The sequence below is a fragment of the Vombatus ursinus genome, unplaced genomic scaffold, assembly GCF_900497805.2.
Source record: "Vombatus ursinus unplaced genomic scaffold, bare-nosed wombat genome assembly UNPS02014841.1, whole genome shotgun sequence".
In the NCBI taxonomy this organism is placed as follows: Eukaryota; Metazoa; Chordata; class Mammalia; order Diprotodontia; family Vombatidae; genus Vombatus; species Vombatus ursinus.
This window is the reverse complement of record NW_020954619.1, coordinates 27,635,460-27,655,969: the sequence shown is the minus strand read 5'-3', so window position 1 is coordinate 27,655,969 and position 20,510 is coordinate 27,635,460. Positions and strand designations below refer to the sequence as shown.

The 20,510-nt window shown below is 34.3% G+C and overlaps 1 protein-coding gene across 1 annotated transcript in view; it reads right to left on the bottom strand.

Moving 5' to 3' along the window:
- Positions 1–20,510, bottom strand: part of CSMD1 (CUB and Sushi multiple domains 1) — a 2,488,924-nt gene that overhangs the window by 559,466 nt on the left and 1,908,948 nt on the right. Inside the window, exons 18-20 of the mRNA XM_027840340.1 lie at positions 17,449–17,637; positions 3,802–3,918; positions 644–859 (exon numbers count right to left, since the gene is read on the bottom strand). Of these exons, the coding sequence (XP_027696141.1) occupies positions 644–859; positions 3,802–3,918; positions 17,449–17,637 (522 nt within the window). The remainder of the gene's footprint in view (positions 1–643; positions 860–3,801; positions 3,919–17,448; positions 17,638–20,510) is intronic.

Below are 20,510 nucleotides of genomic sequence, written 5' to 3'. Positions count from 1 at the left end.
CAAACAAGATACTCCATCTCTCATTTCTAATAATTTTCTCTGTCTATCCTCCATGCCTGAAACATTCTCCCTTCTTAGCCCCAACTACTGACCATCCTCACTTCCTGTAAGTATCAACTAAAATCAAACCTTCTATAGAAAGCCTTCTCTAATCCCTCTTAATTCTAGTGCTTTCCCTCTTTTAATTATTTCCTACTTAATTTGTCTATAGCTTGCTTTGTTTATATATATACATATATTTATATGCATATATACATACATATATATCTATTTATGATTTTGCATAGTGTCTCTCTCATTAGATTGTAAGGTTCTTGAGGTCAGGGATTGTCTCTTTTTGTATTCCCAGCACTTGGCATAGTGCCTGGTACATTGTAGGAGCTTAATAAATATTTATTAATTGATTGCTTGACTGTACCTCCCAGTATCTAGCCTATGATGCCTCATGCACAATAGGAACTTTGGGTAAATTCAATCCTCTTACTCTAAATTCAGTGTTCCTTCTATTTCTAGTAGTAGCTATCAATATTCTATACCTATACTTATCACCTTAATTTTTGTCTTTTCAACTTCAATTATCCCCAGAGATGACAACCACAAGACCTCAGGGCCAAAGGTTGATAGAGAGAACAGTTCACCGTACCTGAAAATGTGATATTGAAGCCTTCATAAGAAATTGAGAAATCTGATATAAACCGAAGCTGTGCAGTGAAGTTTCCAAATAGACCAGCTTTAATTGTATGAGGTAGCACAGAACCAGTAAGCCTGGCAACAGGCTCTGTGAAACTTCCATCTTCTGTAATCAGCAGGTAATCATGAGAGCTTTCCAGGTGAAAAGTGTGAAAAATCATTTGAACGCCTTTAACGACCAAAGGAAAAAAAAAGATGGAGAGAAGTCAAAGAACAAACATTGGACATTTCTCTCACCTCATTGTAGTATGGTGTGTTTCATGTGTGCACTCACACAGGCATACACATATATGCACACTTATCTACATATATGTTGTTCGCTCCCAGTAGAATGAAAGCTTCTTGAGGGTAGAGAATATTTCAATTTTGTTTTTGTTTCTCTAGAGCCTAGTAAAGCATTTTACACATAGTAAGTAATTAATAAATATTTATTTAACTGAGTTCCTGCCTACTTATATCTAGGCTGCAGAATGAACATCACAGCTTGCCTTACAAAAAAAAATTGGGACATAAATTCTAGCTGGGAAAATTATGATTATAATTATTTTTGTTGTTCAGTCATTTCAGTCATGTTTGACTCTTTGTGACCCCACTTGGGTTTTCTTGACAAAGATAACTGGAGTGGTTTGAGGAAAGTGGGGCAAACAGGGTTAAACGACTTGCCCAGAGTCACACAAGTAGTAAGTGTCTGAAGCCAGATTTGAACTGAGGAAGAAGAGTCTTCCTGATTCTAAGCCCAATACTTTATCTGTTGTGCCACATAGTTGCTCAATGACTGTTTTTAAATTGTATTTATTAATTTATTTATTTTTCTTAAATGTTTTCTTGACATTTTTTTATTCAAAATTCCACTGCCACTAGTAGAGATTCCCTTTTTCTATCTCCAACAAAACCAACCTCTTATAACAAATAAATAAACAAATAAAAATAAATCAACCCATTTGCCATATCTAAAAATGTAAGCCCCATTCCACATCTATAGTTCACCACCTCTCGTTAAGAAGAGGAAGATATGTTTGACTATATGGGAAAATTCTAGCTAGTAGACTGAATAAATATTAATTTGGAAGTTTTCATAAGCATATAGAAATGCACTTGAGAACCCTTTAAAACATATTGAGAAACAACAGATAACTTTCACTTCCTTTTAAGCCCTCAGAACCAAAGCTGTCGGATTGTAGCAATGGGAAATTAGATTGGCTTCTCATTAACTGATTCATTAGCATAATACAGGAAATTTGAAAGAAAAATTTAGCATATTGTGTTACTATCCTGAGATTATTCCTATTCCCAATATAACCAAACCAATCAAACATTTATTAAACACTTACTAAAAGGAAGGCATTCTGTAAGGCGCTGACAGATAAAAAGACAAAATAAAAAAAAAAATCCTGTCACTCCTCTTGTCCCATTCTGTCCCCTTCCCAATCTTTTTCATGCTAGTCATGATTGATACCTATGCCAGTGATGCACACAGCACTGTTTCTGCTCATAGGGTAAACAAACCTTTCACAGCATCCTCCTTTTTACAGTGGAAAAAAATAACACTGTCATCAACCTTTGTCAAATGCCCTCCCCTTCCAATTGGTCTGGATAGGTTCAACAACTATGTTGGTATTATTTTCTTACTCTGAAAGAATCATATTCTAATGAATAATTCCTTTGGCTATTAGAGTAACTTCTGGGATTCAGAAGTGAAATATTACTTTACTATGTAAAAGTAAACTTGAAGGTTCAGGAATCAGGAAAAGGCAATACTATATTTACTGTAGTGATTGATTGTGAGAAAAATTTCCACATTTCAAAAGTCAAGCTTATCTACAGGAATCAAGAATTGTGGAAGGATGTTCAAAAATGGAACATATCAGTGGCTTCTCAGAAAAGTTCATTTTTCAAGAAGCTAAAATCATAAAACACCTGGCTTTAGACAGATCAACAAACTAATATAATTTTAAGTATTTTTCTGTGAGGACATTTAAATTCCCAGGAGGAACAGAGAAGAGATAAAAGTCAAAATAGGACACAAGTGTCCTTTTTGATTTCTACTCAAGAAAATCTAAGGATGCCCTTTTTGAAACTTGTCCTTGAGGACACAAAGTTTAAATTCATATCACTGAATGCATGACCATTTAAAAAGTCTGATTTCAGTTGTTATATATGAAAGATATCTGTGTTTTTCTATAATAAAGTAAAATTATATTTTAATATTTCATATGTATGCATACAATGTAATAATAGTTTTTTTAAACTAAACAAAAATGTGAAGAAATTAGAGTATTGCAATTAAAAAAATTGGAGCTTTTTATCTTTATTATATTTATCTTGACATTTCTGCATAGTTTTCATTCTCCTTGAGGAGAATGAAATATGTGCCCATTATAGCATGATGTAACACTGAGGATCTTTTGACAGCTATTAATTTTTTTTTTTGCAAAATCATGAGAATTTTTTAAGGCTATTCCTTTATGACCTTCTCTCAGAAGAGACAACAGCTCTCGGACTGCTGTGTCATGGCAAGATTTTTATTTGACACTTCTCAATTTAATTCAATTCAACTCAAATATTAACGAAAGACTAACACTATGAAAGGCAATGTGCTAGATATTATTTAGCTCTGCTGAATGTAGATACTGAATTTTTCTTTAATTAACCATCATACCTATTTCTTTACTGCTCCATTTCTATTTTCCTTTCCATTTTAGTGAGGTAGATTTCTGTTCTTTAGACTCTCTTACTAATTCCCATGAATCTCAGCTATCTGACAACTTTGGAACAAAGTGATATATCCACTCTTTCTTCAGGCACTGATCATTTAAGGAGTAACTCTCTCTCTCTCTCTCTCTCTCTCTCTTTCTCTCTCTCTCTCTCTTATCTATCTACGTATCTGTCTGTCTATCTGTCTATCTATTTATCTAAGCTGTGGCAAATAAAGCTTAAACACCAAAGCAAAGATATTAGCGGTGAGGGAAATATATTTATCCAAGGAAATTAAATGAAGTGCCTCCTTATTTCACAGATTAACAAATGCTTTTATTTCATTTTGCCCTCAGCATGTTTTCATCTTGTACATGGTTTTGTTAATATATTTGCAATACATTATTTCATTCTTACCCTTTCCATGAGATACTTCAATAGTCCAAGTACAATTTAGAGAGTTTGGATAGAAATCAGGAAATCCCGGTGAAAGTACAGTTCCACTCTTTCCATGAATATAGCCTCCACACAGAGCTGAATGTAAGAAAGCAAAAACATCAGTCAGTTGGAGCTTTATAGCTAGTTACAGTATATGGGACTTTAAGAATGTTTTCCAGCTAGCCAAAAGGTTAAAAATAGTGATCCATTGTTACATTAGGGAAAAAGATGATAAATCAACTTTACTTATGTTGGCTTTTTACAATAGACCAACTCATTCAGGAATACCCTGAGTGGTTACACAAGACACAGGACACAAATAGAGAAAAAACTGTGAACCTGAGCCCAAATTAAAATTCATACACATCTATGCAAATTACATTGGTCAGAATGTAGTTTCTAAAGAAGCTGGTTTCTGTGGTAACCCCCTCAGCAAGAGAAGAGTGACCTATAATAAAATATATCATGTGGAATATGGGCTGATAAAAAGGCTAATTTTAGCTGACAAAGAAGAGGAATACAACTGTGAGAGACTTAAATTTTATTACAACTGGAAGTATTTATTGAGTACTGCAATTTTAAGATGCTAATAAATGTATATAAAGTAAATAATTTGTAATTTTCTTAAAATACTTGAAATTTTCCAGATTCCAAAACCACACAAAAAATAGGACATCCCTCAGTTTTATATATTTCTTTCTTAAATCAAATCATTTAAATTCACAAGGAAGAAATGTTAGACATGTCATTTGAAAAACACAAGTGTAATGTAATGCAATTATTGTTCAGTCGTTTTTCAGTCATCTGACTCTTTGTGATCCCATTTGGGATTTTCTTGGCAAAGACATTGGACTGGTTTGCTATTTCCTTCTCCTGCTCATTTTACAGAAGATGAAACTGAGGCAAATAGAATTTAGTGATTTGCCCAGGATCACACAGCTGGTCAATGTCTGAGGCCAGAGTCTTCCTGACTCCAGGTCCAGCACTCTATCCACTGTGCCATCTAACTGCCTTGCAGTAATGGAATAGATAAGTGTAATGGAGAGATTGTTTCACTTTTATCATTGTATACCCAGAAACTGCCATAGTACTTCAAACATAGTAGTTACTCAATAAATGTTTCTTGATTGATGACAATGCTCTCTTCTGGTTCTCCTCTTTATCTGTCTGACCTCAGTCTCTTTTGCTGGATCTTTATCTAGATTGTGTCTGTTATTTTTGGGTATCACTCTCCCAATGATTTGACCTAAGCCCTCTTTTCTTCTTCCTGCCTTCTATTTCATTTGGTGCTCTTGTCAGCTCCCATGGATTCAATGATCATTTCTATACATTATCTATACAGATAATTTTCAAATATATTTATCTAGTCCTAAACTCTCTCCCAAGACTTCCAGTCTTGCCTTTCCAATTGTCTATTAGACAATTGGAATTGGATATACTATAGTTTTAAACTCTACATGTCCAAACTGAACTCATTATTTCCCCTCCAAGCACTTCTCCCCTTTATAACATTCCTACTAATGTTGAGGGCACCATCATCTTTCCACTTATCCAGGCACACAATCTAGATATCTCCTCAATTCCTCTTCTCTTTCATGATGCATATTTAATCAGTTTTAAAGTGCTGTGTATTTTACTTTCATAACATCTCCATTAAATAGGCCTTTGTCTCTTCTGACACTGCAATTAACCTAGTGCAAATCCTCATCACCTCACCTCAGGATTATTGCAATAACCTGCTGGTTAATATTCCTGCTTCAAGTCTTACCCCAATCCAGTCCATCATCCATTCAGCTACCAAAGTGATCTTTCTAAAGCCCAAATCTGATCATGTCACTCCTAAACCCTAATAAACTATTTCCATCAGAATCAAATATAGAGTCTTCTATTTGGCTTTCAAAACCCTTCATAACTTGTCTCCTTCCTGTTTTCCTATTCCTATACTTACTCACATACATGTACTTTATTATCTAGTCTCACTGGCCTCCTTGCTGTTCCTTACAAAACATATCTCATATTCCTATACTCTTTCACTGACTGTCCTATATGCCTGGAATACTATCTCTTTTTCCTCATCTCCAGCTCCTACCTTCATTGGCTTCCTTCAAATCTTAACTAAAATCCTACATTCTGCAAGAAGCCTTTCCAACCTCCCTTAATGGTAATGTCTTCTCTTTTTTTTGATTATCTCCAATTTCTTCTTTGTATCTTGTTTGTATACAGTTGTTTATATGCTATCTACTGCAGTAGATCATGAGCTTCTTGAGAGCAGGGGCTGGTTTTTTTTGTTTGTTGTTTGTTTTTTTTCCTTTTTTCTTTCTTTCTTTCTTTTTTTTTGTATTAGCAGAGTTTAGCACAGGTCCTGGCAGATAGATGCTGCTTACTAAATAAAAATAAAAGTCAAATAAATTTTACTTGACTTGATTGAGTAAAAGAGCATTGAACTGGGACTCCAAGGCCTAGGATTTAGTATTCGTTGTGCTAATAGTTGATAGTGTGACTTTGGGTAAAGCATTTCACCATTATGGGCTTCAATTTCTTTAACTATAAGATGAAGAATATGTACTAGGTAATCATTAAGGTCTTATCCTTTTCCAATTTTGGAAAGAGGTAAGAAAAAAAAAAGCCCAGGATTCTATGACTTAATGAAGCTATACATTTAAATTTCCTTTCTGAGTGTAGAGAAATGAATGGCCACTGAAAGAGATGCCATCTGGAAGATTTTCACATGATTTTCAACAGTGTGCATTGCATTTAGTAATCTGCATATCCAGGTCCATCACAAGTATTATTTAAATAAGATTTAGTTAATTCATGCATGAAATTATATAGTTATCCTCAATAAAGCTTATTAAGCTAGTCTAGGTTAACAAAAATGTGATTATAAACAAGTCTTTGGAATACCAAACAAAAGCAAAGAAATCACATAAAATTCATCAGAACACAAAATATCCTCTATAATTTTAACCACTCATCAGTATCATCTCTTGAGATTTTTCTACCTTCAAATATCAGCAGCTATGTATTTTCTTCTAGGATGAGCAAAATTAACATAAAATTCAAAATTAGTAGCTATCATATTCTGATAACCTTTTATCTGTCCAGAATGAGATACATATAAGCAGATTTTTTTGGAGTAACTTTTACAATCCTCTACCAGAGGATTAATATAAACAAAAGGAAGGTACTCGGAAGTATAATTTCATGGAGAAGAATATCAACTAGCAAATTATGAAGATTATTCCCTTCTCAGACACTCACACCACAGATTTATTCATAGTAATATATGAGTTTGGATATGCCTGAAATTGATTTTTAGAAAGTTATTAATTGATAGTCTTTTTTTAATGTGCATATTTTATAGAGAAGCGCCAGACCAGGAGCCATAATGGCATCTCTAGGCAAATGTCCATGTTGTAAAATTGTTAAGTCAAAGTAATAGGAAAGGAGAGATTCTAGTCTGCTATACTGATATTTTTGGTAGTGGTGATTTGACCTAAGTAACCCAAATTCAGTGGACTTGTAACCCATTTGTTAGTATGATTTTTTTTTTTACTCCCTACTCTCTAAACGTCTCCACAACAGCATCCTCAATGCCCAGGCCAGAGACTTAATGTCCTAATTGGTGAATGCTTCCCTTGGAATATTATTTAGGAAAAGCCTTAACCTTATTTTACTCCCCTCTCTTCTTTCTTTCCATCTTCTCCACAGCCTCATCTATAATCACCTACAGGCTCCTAGGTTACCTACCCTTCCCCCTTTTCCTATCCACTCAGCTCTGGAACCATGAAAAATGATCAAATCGGCTTTGACATTGTTCCTGAGTGAGGTGTATTAATCTACTAATAGCACCACTCATACTCCTCAAAACTTTCTGAAGCAAAATGCCCCTTCCTGGCCACTTTTGTGTGTTGTTTCTTGTACTAGAATGTGAACTCCTTGAGGGCAGAGAATGTATTTATTTGGGTATTTGTATCTTCTCCAGCATTTAATACAGAACTTGGCACGTAGTGAGTTCTTAATAATTGCTTTTCTCTACTTCTCTCCCTACTTCCTTCCTCTTTTTTTGTTCCTTCCTTCCTTCCATCTCTCCTTCCTTTCTTCATTCCATCCCTTCCTCCTTCCTTCCCTCCCACCTTCACTCCTTTCCTCCTTCCCTCCCTCCTTTCATTCTAACATTTAAGGATCATGCCATGTTAACTTGTGATTGGAGCCTTTTCTAAATAATGTACTATAATAATTAAACAAAAACTTTTCTTCAGGCCATTCAAAGCACTTCTTATATTTATGCTATGTCTACCCCACTCCTGGTGCACTAATTTCCAAGTCATTGGATATTCAATCAAACACACACACACACACACACACACACACACACGTCAAAAGGTGCACTTGAAAATTGTTATAGTCATTTACTGTGGTCTTTCCACATGTCAGTGCAGACTGTTTAGGAAGTTCAGGAAGTAGTATATTGTCCATACCAATTGATGCAGAGGGATAACCTTCATTTCACATTATAGGCAAAATAGTCTTTAAGTGTATTTTATATCCAAACATGTAGACTCAGAGAAGAGAACACATCCACTAGGACAGGTACCTACTTTTTTTTCCTTTTTGTCAAAGTTCTCCTTTTAGTTAAATGACATAATTGGTGAAAAGACAGCAATATTTTTGTATGTTTATTTGTTTTCTCAAATAAATTAGGAAATAGGCAGTAGGGATGTAGTTTGTTAGGTAGAAATGAAAGGTCTAGTACTTTCACTTTTGATCAATATTCTATATATTAAAACTGGTTCCTATGAGGATATGTCCTAGGTTAGGTCCTAACCTATCCTATGAGGATAGGTCCTAACATTCCAGTTAGGAGGGCCACATATACATTTGTATGTAATTTGAATTTAATTTAGTTCTTCCTACACAGACTAGTCTATTCTAGGAAATTTTTCAAGTAACAGTTACATGTTGTGATTGTTATCCTTAAGGCTATAATTTTTCTTTTCTATTCCTAACATTCGCCTCCTCTCACTGACCCAGATCCCCTTCAGAAGAAGCCTCTAGCACAGAGGAGAAAAGCACATAGGATAGAGAAAGACGGGAGGGGAGCTGAGGGCATCTGGAAATTTTTGCCAGTATACTTAGAGGAGAGCCAATTTATAGAAGATTCTGATATTCAGGCAGTTGAAAAAAGTATATTTGAGAATAAAAGATAATTGCAAAGGTTTCTTTCCCTTCTGTTCCACATAAAACTAGAGGCAATTCTGCACATTGCCATTTTGATTTCCCAATACTTGAATTGTCCATAGGCCAACCTAATCATTAATCATTAGAGATGTCAATCTATATGGTTAGTAGACTCATCTATTTATTTATTTGTTTGCTTATTTATTTATTGCTTCTTAATACAGTCTTGGTATTCTTTCCCCCTCAAAACTGTACAAAATCATGAGAGACACCATGGCCCTGTGGATAGAATTCTGTGTTTTGAATAAGGAAGACCTGGGTTGAAATCCTACCTCTGACACCTACGAGCTGTGGACACTGAGCAAATCACTTACTTTCTATGTACCCAGGCAACTCCCTAATACTAGAACATGGCTGGATTAAAACCTGTATCGGTTAACTTCCTTAATATGAAGAAATCATGGGTCATTTATATATTTCCAGATGAAATACTACAGTAAATTTTTGTAGTTTTGCATCGTCATAGAGAACAATGAATTTTTCAAGGCAGGCCTATCTTGCTGATGTATCTTTTGTTACACTTAAAGCAGAGCATTGTACACTTGTCATCAAGGGACTATGTGAGAGATAAAGTAATGATGACATAACTAGCATATGCAACCCAGTGATGGCTAACAGATTGTAGGTTCTTCTTGTTCAATGAGTCATGCTTGACTGTTTGTGAACCCACAGACCATGGGGTTTTCTTGCAAAGATACTGCAGTGGTTTGCCATTTTCTTTTCCAATGGATTAAGGCAAAAAGAGGTTGAGTGACTGACTGACCCAGGGCCACAGAGTTAGTAAATGTCTGAGGCCAAATCTGAACTCAAATCTTCCTGACTCCAGGCCCAGTGCTCTATCCACTGAGACATCTTTTGTTTTCATTGTTGTTCAGTCATGTCTGACACTTCTTGACCTCATTTGGGTATTCTTGGCAAAGATACTAGAGTGGTTTGCCATTTCTTTCTTCAGCAAACAGGGTTAAGTGACTTGCCCAGGGTCATATAACTAGTAAGTGTCTAAGGTTAGGTTTCAACTCAAGAAGAAGAATCTTCCTGACTCTAGACCAGCACTCTATCCACTGAGCCACCTAGCTGCCTTCTATTGTAGATTCTGAACTCATGCAAAATCTCAACCATATTAATAACAGGTTTATTATGAACTTTTCCCCTCACTTGAAGATTTCCTAATGAGATTGAACAGATTCAATATGTAACAGAAGACTCTATTGGAGAAAGTAGCTTACAGATTTACAGGAAAGAAATTTCAGAAAATGACAAAAGAAAATAAAAAAGGCCAAGGGATATATGATAATGCACTTTTTGGCTTTCCAAATCCAGCATCCATTCATTTCAATATGACTTTATTTAGGACCTAGTATGTACAAAATGCTTACTCTGCTTATTGTTAGGCATACAGAGACAAAAAAAATGAAATCCTCTCTACCCTCAAGGTACTTACTTACATTCAGTTACGGGGATTTAAAAGGTACACAGGTAAAAGTAAATGGAAGGTACTTTCAAGAATGGTGCCAATACTTGGAAAGGTCAGGAAGATAGCACCTGTGCAGTACTTTGAAGGAAGCTAGAGTTTCTAATAATAATGATAATGATATATAAGCTCATATTTTATATAGTGCTTTAAGGATTACAAAGTACTTTACATATATTTCTTATTGGATTACACAGAGTAGAGATAAGGAGGGAGTATATTCCAAACATGAAGGACCATTAAAGCAGTGGAACAGAAGTGAAAGATAGATGGTCTTAAGTGGGAAACAATTAACAGGCCATATTGAATAGAGTATGTAAAGGAGAATCACATGAAATATGAGTGCAAAAGTAGTTGAGAGCCATATTGGGCAGGGCTTTAAATTCCAGGCTGAGGATTTTGTATTTTATCTTGGATGCACTAGGTAATTACTGTGTAAAATCTTAATGTGTCCTATAATTATTGTTAATTTTCATAATAATTGCAAGTGGAGTTTCCCCCACCCTTCAAAGAGATCTCATTGTAGGGTGTGTGTGTATGGAAGGTTGGGCTTGTCTATATTTGAAGGCAGCTTACCTTAGGATCAATATGGTAATTTTATTCACTCCTCAATCATCTTGCCCTCAAATTGCATATACATGAAGAGTTCTATGAAATTGGTGCATATTTACTAATGTCTATCAGATTATTTTTTACACAAACATAGATAGTAAAGCTGTTATCCATTATATTGTAATATTGTAAGGTTTAGACCAATCAATCATTCTGGTTAAATAAACGCTGACCACTGACAGAAACTCCTGCTTAGACTGAGGCCTTCCAGGTATTTGATAGATTAGTAATAGAGAGGACAAACCATATGCAGCCCAATTATGGCTAACAGAAGCTCTTATTATACATACATCCAAGGTATGGATTGGTTGAATCTTTCCATTTTAGCAATGGGAGTCATTATCCCTCCTTCTAGATTATGATTTTTCTAATGAGCCAGAGGTTATATTTTCCTCACCAAGGCATCAAAATAGCTAAGAATTGTAGAGACCTCAGAAGTCATGGGATACGTCTGATATAGTAGAAAGGGTGCAGGATCTGTAGTCAGTAGACTTGGGTTAGTATCCACTTACTGTCTTTTTAAAATTTCGACCAGTCATTTTAGACTCTTTAGAGATGGATTGGATTAGTAGTGTCAAATTCAAATAGAAAGATACCTACAGGCCACATATTGTCTTAGAAAATTATAAATTAACTGTTTAGTTTGGGCCTTACACAGGAGAGTGCATGGCAGTATATGGTCAGAATGAAATGAATTTGACACCTCTAAATTAGACATCTAAGGTTTATTCCTTCTAGCTCTAGGTTGCTAATCCTATAATCTATTCCAACCCATATCTGAGCAAATACCTTCCTTCTAAGATTCTTGTCAAGTGGCTATCTAGCCTCATGGAATTTCAGAGCTAGAAAAGATGACATCTAGTAAAACCGATAGGTGTTTTGGCTAAAAATCCCCTCTACACCCTCCAGCCTTTACATTTACCTTGAATAAAGGGGCATTCATGACATTCCTTAGCAGACTATTCTAACTTATGAAAGTTTTAATAACTAAGAAGATTTCTCTTATAAATGGAAAAATTCTTTCTCTTTATACATAATTGAGCTCATTTTTTGTCTTATAATTATTCTATAAAGTAGGCACTATACCATTTTTGGTACTGAGGAAACATAGGCCCAGAAAGATTAAGTTACTTGCTTAGTGTCACATACCTAATAAGTGTCAAGATTTGAAACCAGGTCTTTCTGACGTCAAGTCTAGTACTTGGTTACAATATGCTGCCTCTTGATTTGGATGTCAAGGAAGTCTTAGTTGGCCATTATTGAATCATTTGTTTGTAGTCAACTCTTTGACAAATTCTTAAAAGTTAACGTTAATAGGTCAATCAAAAATATAGAACACTTAATATGTGTCTAGGGCTATGACAGCTCTCATCATATTTAAAGAAACAAAATGTCCTATTTACCTATAGGAATCTATCTAGAGAGATAACAGTAATGTACCTTACATGAAATGGTAAATAATTCATTCCTAGTCATGAGGGCCCTGACTCTAAGTCTAGCAAGCATTCATAGATCATAGATCATAGTTTGAGCTAGAAAGGACTTCTTAGGCCAACTAGTCCAAATCTCTCATTTTATAGCTGAAGAAACTAGTGCCAAGAGACATTAATTTATTTGACTAAGGTCACAGAAGTAATAGTGGCAGAATCAAGATTTTAACCCAAGACCTCTAACTCAAAATGCAAAAGAATTTCCACAGCACCATGTAGAAAGAAAGACAAAGAGGAGGCTGACATAGAATATTTAATAGTCAACCTTGCTTGACAGGACCACCAAGGCATTATATATGCATACATACAGATTAGGGTGGGCTTATTCCAAGTCAGAGCTTTAGGATAGCATTATATCATTTCCTTTTTCAGGACTTTATAAAAATATATTAAATGGTGAGATAATGTGATGACTTTCAGATGCTTTCCAAGTTGAGAGAAATAGTACTTTTTTTTTCCTTAGCACCTCCTCTAAATCACCAAAATAACTTGAGCTTTCCTTCTTCACAACTCTTCAGGACAAGTCTAAGATCAAAATAACAGTAACTCTATGCTTCAGCAGGTATTTTGTCACACATTCCCAACAAAATGGTGAAAAAGAGGAAAGAATTGAATGTCTCCAAGTAGCAATCTTTATAATATATTCATGCCTGGAGAGGAAGACTTGTTATTTCCTCAGCTATTAAAAGGCTGTTCCTATTTTTGGTTGTTTCAGGAGTAAGAAATACTCCACGTAAACTTCAAAATAACAAGAAAAGCAGAATTATTCCATAGGTGGCCAATGTTTGGAGTAAACATGTCATGTAAACAAGTTCATTTATTGCAAAGTTTTGAGATTTAGTCCTGTGATAAAGTACAATGAGGTTAAATTTCACCTAAATAGAGAGACGCCCTCAAGTTATTAACATGTGCAACTTTCTAGTTTTGATGTATTTATCATTTGACATGAAGGGAAATAGTATATATACATATATATATATATATATACACACACATATTTTCCCCTTAAATTTTTTTTTGACCAGAAATGAAATTCATTGGTACAATAAATTCTCCAAAAGGATAATTCTTAATCTTAAAGAATTACCTGAAGCACTGAGAGGTAAAGTAACTTGTCCAGCATCCTATAGCCAGTATTTGTCAAAGGGAGGACACAAACCCAGGTCTTCCTGACTGAATTCATTTCTCACAACAGAACACATTTTTCCCTTGGTATATTTTTATATATTTATAAATATTTTAAATTTACACTTAAGTGTGAAAGTTGTTTTCCAATGGAATGTAAGCCCTTTAAGGGTAGAGATTATTTCATTTTTAAATTTGCACCCTCAGGACCTAACATAGTATCTGGAATATAGTAGGATGTTAATAATTGTTTCCTGATTGATTGGTTGATAAAATATCATTTATCCATCACCATGTAGATCAAGAAGTCACTTAACCATGATGTGCTCCTTTCTCTATCATCCCCTATATATCCAAAAGGAAAGTTAAAAATTCAGTTAGTCATTTGGTTTTTGTGTCTGCCAATATCTGCAGCAGGTAGGATTTTAAATTTATAGATGTTGATGTCTTCAAATAACTTAGAGTTTGTCCTGGAAGGGAAAAATACCCAAATGAATACCTCAAATAATCTTTGTAGAACTGAATTAATGATAGTCTACATTCTTCACAGTTTATATGTCTGGGTCTTTTCCAGATACAGTCTTAGGGATTATTTTATTTTATTTTTAATTTGAAGTTATAGCCCATTAGAGAAATTGAGAAATAAATCCCTCTATGCCCCTTAGAATTAACTCCATATTTCTTCACAGTTTGTATGATATTATGCATATGTTTCATCTTTTCATGTATTCTTCAACTTCTCTTAGTTTGGGAAGAAACATGAAATTTTTCTCAGTATATGACTTTTTTTTTCTAGTGACATAATGTGGTTGCAAATGATAGGAAAGGATTATCTCAAACAAATTCAAATTTCTCAGAATTCAAGAGAAAGATATTAGGTGACAATATAATAGTACTTTATAAACCATGCATTAGTTTTATGCAACAAGTTGAGGGAAAGATATCAAGGTTTTGTATGAATGATATGAAAAAAAGGTGGGTTGTTGACAGAGGGAAGAGACATAATGGATGAACAAAGAGAGGGGGAAAATAGAAATCCAAATGGAACTTTCATTGATCAATCAAATTAAAAGCATGGAGTGAAAATATGTGTCATGCAAAGATTCCTCCAATTTTACTCCTTAATTTTGCCATTGTCAGTTAAGAGTATCAAACTTGATAAAATTAGTGAATATAACTTTAAAATAGAATTCATAGCTCTTTATGGTGGCAAAGTCTTTCAGTGGTTAATACCAATGGGTTTTTTTTTATTACCTAGATATCTCTTATTTATATTTCTATAGTTTTGCAGAACTAAGATCTAACTAAGAAGTTAGATTTTTATTACATACGGTTTCAATAAACACTGTATGTGTGTACTACATGTGTACTACAAAAGCCAATTGAAGAGCACTGTTGTGCTTGGCTTTTGAAAATTTGAGTCCTTGAAATAGTATATGGCAATATAGATGTTAAGTTGCAAGTGACCTTACAGGTCATTCGACCCAGTCTCCTTACTTTACCCTTCAGTAATATGTGGCCCAGGGATATAAAATGATTTGTAGCACAAGTGAGTACTTGTTAATTCTGTTTTTATTATTCACATGTGATTTTGATTTTTTTTTCTTTACACTAAGAGAAATGTAGTATTAAAATCTTGTCCCAAGCACAAGTCTATGCAATTTATGAAGAGACAGTCAACCCAAATGCCATATATAATTTATATCAAAATTTTAGGTGATGCAATCTCAACTCTGAGGAATCAAAATATCATCATCATATTACATTGCACAGCAAGATATACTGATGGAAAGGTATTTTCAAAGCCAAGAAGACCTGGATTCAAGATCTATCTCTAACATGCACTCCCTGGTTGTGTGTCCATGGGCAAGGAAGTCACTTAATCTTTTGGTGATATAGGCAACTAAGACTTAAATTGAAAGCTGCTTTTGTAGGTGTTTCCTCAGCCTAGAGCTCCCAAGACCAACGAAATCAAAGATCCAGTGTAAGGACTGGATATGATATTATGATACCTCGTATTACATTCACAAGGTCATCACTTAGTCCAGAACAATGTACCCATCTGATGTTTAGCAGATAAACAACTAAGACTTATTTTTAAAAAGCTCTCTGTCTCTGTTTTTGACTCAGTTTCTCTTATCCCGTCTCTTACTTGAAAGCAATGTCTATCTTTTTGATTGCATTTGTACCTAGCATAGTGCCTGACACAGTAAGCACTTAAGACATGCCTATTTTCTTTCTTTTCTTAACTCTTTCTCTTTCTGTCTCTCTTTTTTGGTCCTGGTTATTTCCTCCCTCATCCCCCAATTAAAATATTGTTCGGAGGATATTTGGATCCAAGTAATGATAAACCTAAGAGAGGGAAAAGATGTTCATTGGAAAATTTTTGAGGACAGATAATGTCTGTTGGTAGTTCTCCAACTGTTCTTTGTTTTCATCAAGCCCTCAGATGTACAATTATGTATAATGCCCAACTTTTAAATGTGAATACCATGCTTAATTAACTATAACTGATATAACCACTCATTAAAAAGTATATGCAGATAAAGCAGAATAGTACAGAAAGTAACCATAACATGACATAACATTTAATTTGCCTTTATTTACTTAGAAAGATGTGCAAGGGAGGAAGAAAAGCTCTGGGGGTCATGAAAAAAATAGGTAAAGAAATCCCTTGACCTACGAGAGGGACTGAGAACTAGAGGAATGTTGGGAACAGACTTGTGCAAACTAAGAGAGGTCATCCTGACCCTATAGTAGGGAGAACAGGGCTACATAAGTTGAAATATGTCAGAAAGTTTGTAGGCTAAGTGCTCTAGGTTTTGGAAATAATAATATGGATGGAACTAACTGGGAACTTTCAATGTGAATCATTGTAAGCTAAATGCTATAAAGTGAGGCTTGCCCAAATACATATATATATATATATATATATATATATATATACACACACACATATATATATACATATATACACACATATATATACACATATATACATATATACACACACACACACACACACACATATATATATATATATATATATATATATATAATGTTGAATAGCAATAGAGCTAAAGGATCTTAGAAACCATTTGGCCTAATTCTCTCATTTGTCAGATGAGGAAACTGACACTCAAAGAAAGGAAATCACTTGCCCAGTGTCACGGGTAAGGAATCTAGGAATCTAAGCCAAGTCTTCCAACTCAAAATTTACTGTACCTTGCGTTCTTTCCTAGGATTCTTATGCCTACTGGAGACAATTGTACCATAGAGAATCTCAGTTTTAAAAAACAATTTATTTCACATGTGAATAACTATTAATGGAAAAATACAGGACAGGTTGATAGGTAAAGAAAGACTTTTTGTTTAGATGCTAAATAAATTAATGCTTCTATATGTGTCGTGGCAGAGTGGATAGAGAATGGAAGGTGGTCATGACCAGCTGGGGTAAGTTCTGTCTCTGAAACATACTGGCTATATGATTCTGGACAAGTCATATAACTCCTTAGAGGTCTTATTACTTCTCTGACTGTAAAAGAAAGTGCTAACCTGTATTGGTAGAGGGAATTTCCTCAAATGAGAGTTATTTTAGCCCCTTTCCCTATTCTTTCAGAAATTTTGTTGGTTATTATTTTCTCTCTCTGCATAATCATTTTTTTTTTTGGGTCAGGCTTTACCTACCATCACAGCTTGGTAATGCATGATTCCACTGATGGTTCCTTTCACATACAAGTGGCTCCTCATCACTTAATGTGTATCCTGGATCACAACTGAAAGTCACTGTGGACCTGATGCCAAAATTATTACCATGTCGATGACCATTCACAGGGATCCCTGGATCAAGGCAGGAATCTGATTCTAGTGTTACACCTAAAACAAACAAACAAAATGAATAAAAGACACACTGGGGAAAAATTACTAACTTTTCAATAGGTAGAGTAAAATGCTCTGACCCACAGAAAATATCTAAGGCCTCTCAAAACTCTAGAAAAATGGTTAAAAGTTATCTGTTCAAATAACATCTTTTGCCAAATAACCCAACATTCTTATTGGATTTACCTCATTAACCCTTGAAATATCCCAAGGTGTATCACTGTGAAATATATGAGAGATTGTTAAAGAGACAGTTGAAGTTTTTAAAGAAAATTACTTAGAATTTAGAGACTACATGGGAAAGATAATACTATTCATTTTGGATTCGTTTAGGTATATCAAAACAGTGAAGCAAAAAGAGTTCAGTGATTTTTTGAGAACATGGTGTTGCTTAAATGAACTAGTCTACTCTTTACAGATATGCTAATTATTTTTATTTTTTTAATTCATAGATTTCCATGAAGACTCATAGGATCATAGATTTAGAGTAGGAATGGATCATTAAATTCAATTGCTTCATATTCAGAAATTGTATTTTTCCCCATATCTTTCTCATGTGTCATATGCCAGTAACATTTAGTTAAATGTTGATGCCTCATATTTCACTTAATCAATCAACATTAATTAAACATCTACTATAAACCTAGGTACAACGTTAAGTGTTAGAGGAACTATTTTTTTAAACAATGTTACCTTTGACTTCCTAAAACCAGCGTTCACAAAATATGTATACTTGAAAATTTTCCACTTGCTCTTTTAAACTTTGAACTAGTGACTACATTATTCATGTTAGTGAATATGAAATAATAAAGATTTCTTAATCCAGGTTTTTATTCTAGTTTCATTATAAAGCTTTTTTTCTTTATCTTGTCCTTTCTCTTTCCCTTTATGAGAAAGTATCTCAGAAAAAAGACAGGTGAAAGAAGAAAATAACTTGAAAAATTAAGATATTTATAAAATAAATAATATTTATAATTCATTCATGAAGCAATTTTTCTGTGCTTTTGTATTTGTGTACAGGATACTATACAAACTGCAGGAGAAATAAAGACAATACAAAACAGTTCTTTCTCTCAAGGTGCTTACATTCTATTGTTAATTTTTATTATGTATACAAAATGCTCCTCCTAAGGTTTGGTGGATATATTCATGTTATAATATGGCCAAACCAGCTAAAATATGTCAACATGAGGGATGTCATATACAAAATGTATGGCAATAAGAGATAGAGTGTCAAGTACAGGGAAGAGCTGGTACTACATTCTGCCTAGAATATAAAATGAAGTGAAGTAGGATGAAATGAAGTTAGAAAAAAGTAGATGGGGGCCATACTGGGCATGACTTTAATTACCATGTAGGATCCACTGAAATTTTTGAGCAGGAGACAAACATATAACAATAATAAGAATTGTAGCTAGCATTTATATAATATTTGAAGCTTTGCAAGGCACTTTATGCACGTTATTTCATTAGATCCTCACAACCTTACGAGGTAGGTGCTATTATTATTTACATTTTACAGATGAGGAAACTGAGGCTGAAAGGGATGAAATGATTTGTCTCATGTCATATAGTTCTGAAGCCTATGAGGCAATATTCCAATTCAGATCTTTTTGTCTCTAAGAGTAATTAGTACTTTAGCCACTCTGTCTCCTAGCAAGATAGTCAGACAGCTTTGTGAAGGATAGATGGCAGAGGGAAGAAACAATAGTTTGGTGAAAAGAATTTAAGAAAGCTATTGCTAACTGGTTGTCATTAGTCTGTTTATAATTCACATAGACTACTAGCATTTTTGTAAGATATTGGGAGCACTGATATCCACTGAAAAACAGCCAAATATAATAAAATGTGTGTCTGAAACACTGCTTTTTCACCCTAATACAGGACTTAACATGGGATGCATGGACTCACAAAAGGTATGTAGATTTGTGGTGACCTTGGGAATCTGGGTTATAGCATAAGCTTGGATGGTGAAAAGAGTTGTGTCTTTATTTTCACAGCTAGTTTAGCATGCCTTCATTTATGAAATTTTTCAAAAAAATTAAGAAGAAATCTATGGGCTTCACCAGAGTTCCAATGCATCCATGATGCAAAAAAACAGGTTAAGAATGTATGTACATTCTAAGGTATGACAGCCTAGATATAACCATCTCAGAAAGTGGGAATACTTAAAATATTGATACCAGCCTCAAACATTATTTTCAATTTCAGGGTTCTCCTTTCATCTGTTTATGGGCCTAGGCAATAGACTTAAAGAAGATAAGGGAATAAGTAGTATTTGTGAATGTGAGTGTGTGAGTGTGAGTGTGAGTGTGTGTGTGTGTGTGTGTGTGTGTGTATGAGATAATGATGAAGGTATAAGTGAGGATTGGAGCTACCATTCCCTCTTCTCTCAACATATACACACAGAAGGGGAAAAAAGATACAGTAAATTAAACTGAAACCATGGATATACTTCAGATTAATAATTAATCAAGTGTATATTAAGTACTCATTAGGCACCAGGCACTGAGGTAGGCACTGGGAATACAAATACAAAGAATAAAACAACTTAATAAATTTACATTCTATCAATTTGCCTCCACAGTGTTTTAACAGCTACTTAGTGAAAATAATACATATTAGTGTTCTTTTTTATGAAACAAAATGGAGGAATGAATGAAAGAAGCACTTAGCTCTCTTACTTAAAGACAAACGCCTTGCTAAACAAAAGTACATAAATGCAAATCCTGGTATATGTTACAAATGAGCATATGAAAATCATGGCTTGGATCATAAAATGATCATGTTCTAGTTCATATTCTTTGAGCAAATCATATCACTACACAAGTTGCAAGTAAGGCTTTTATTTTTGTTGTTGCTGTTGTTGT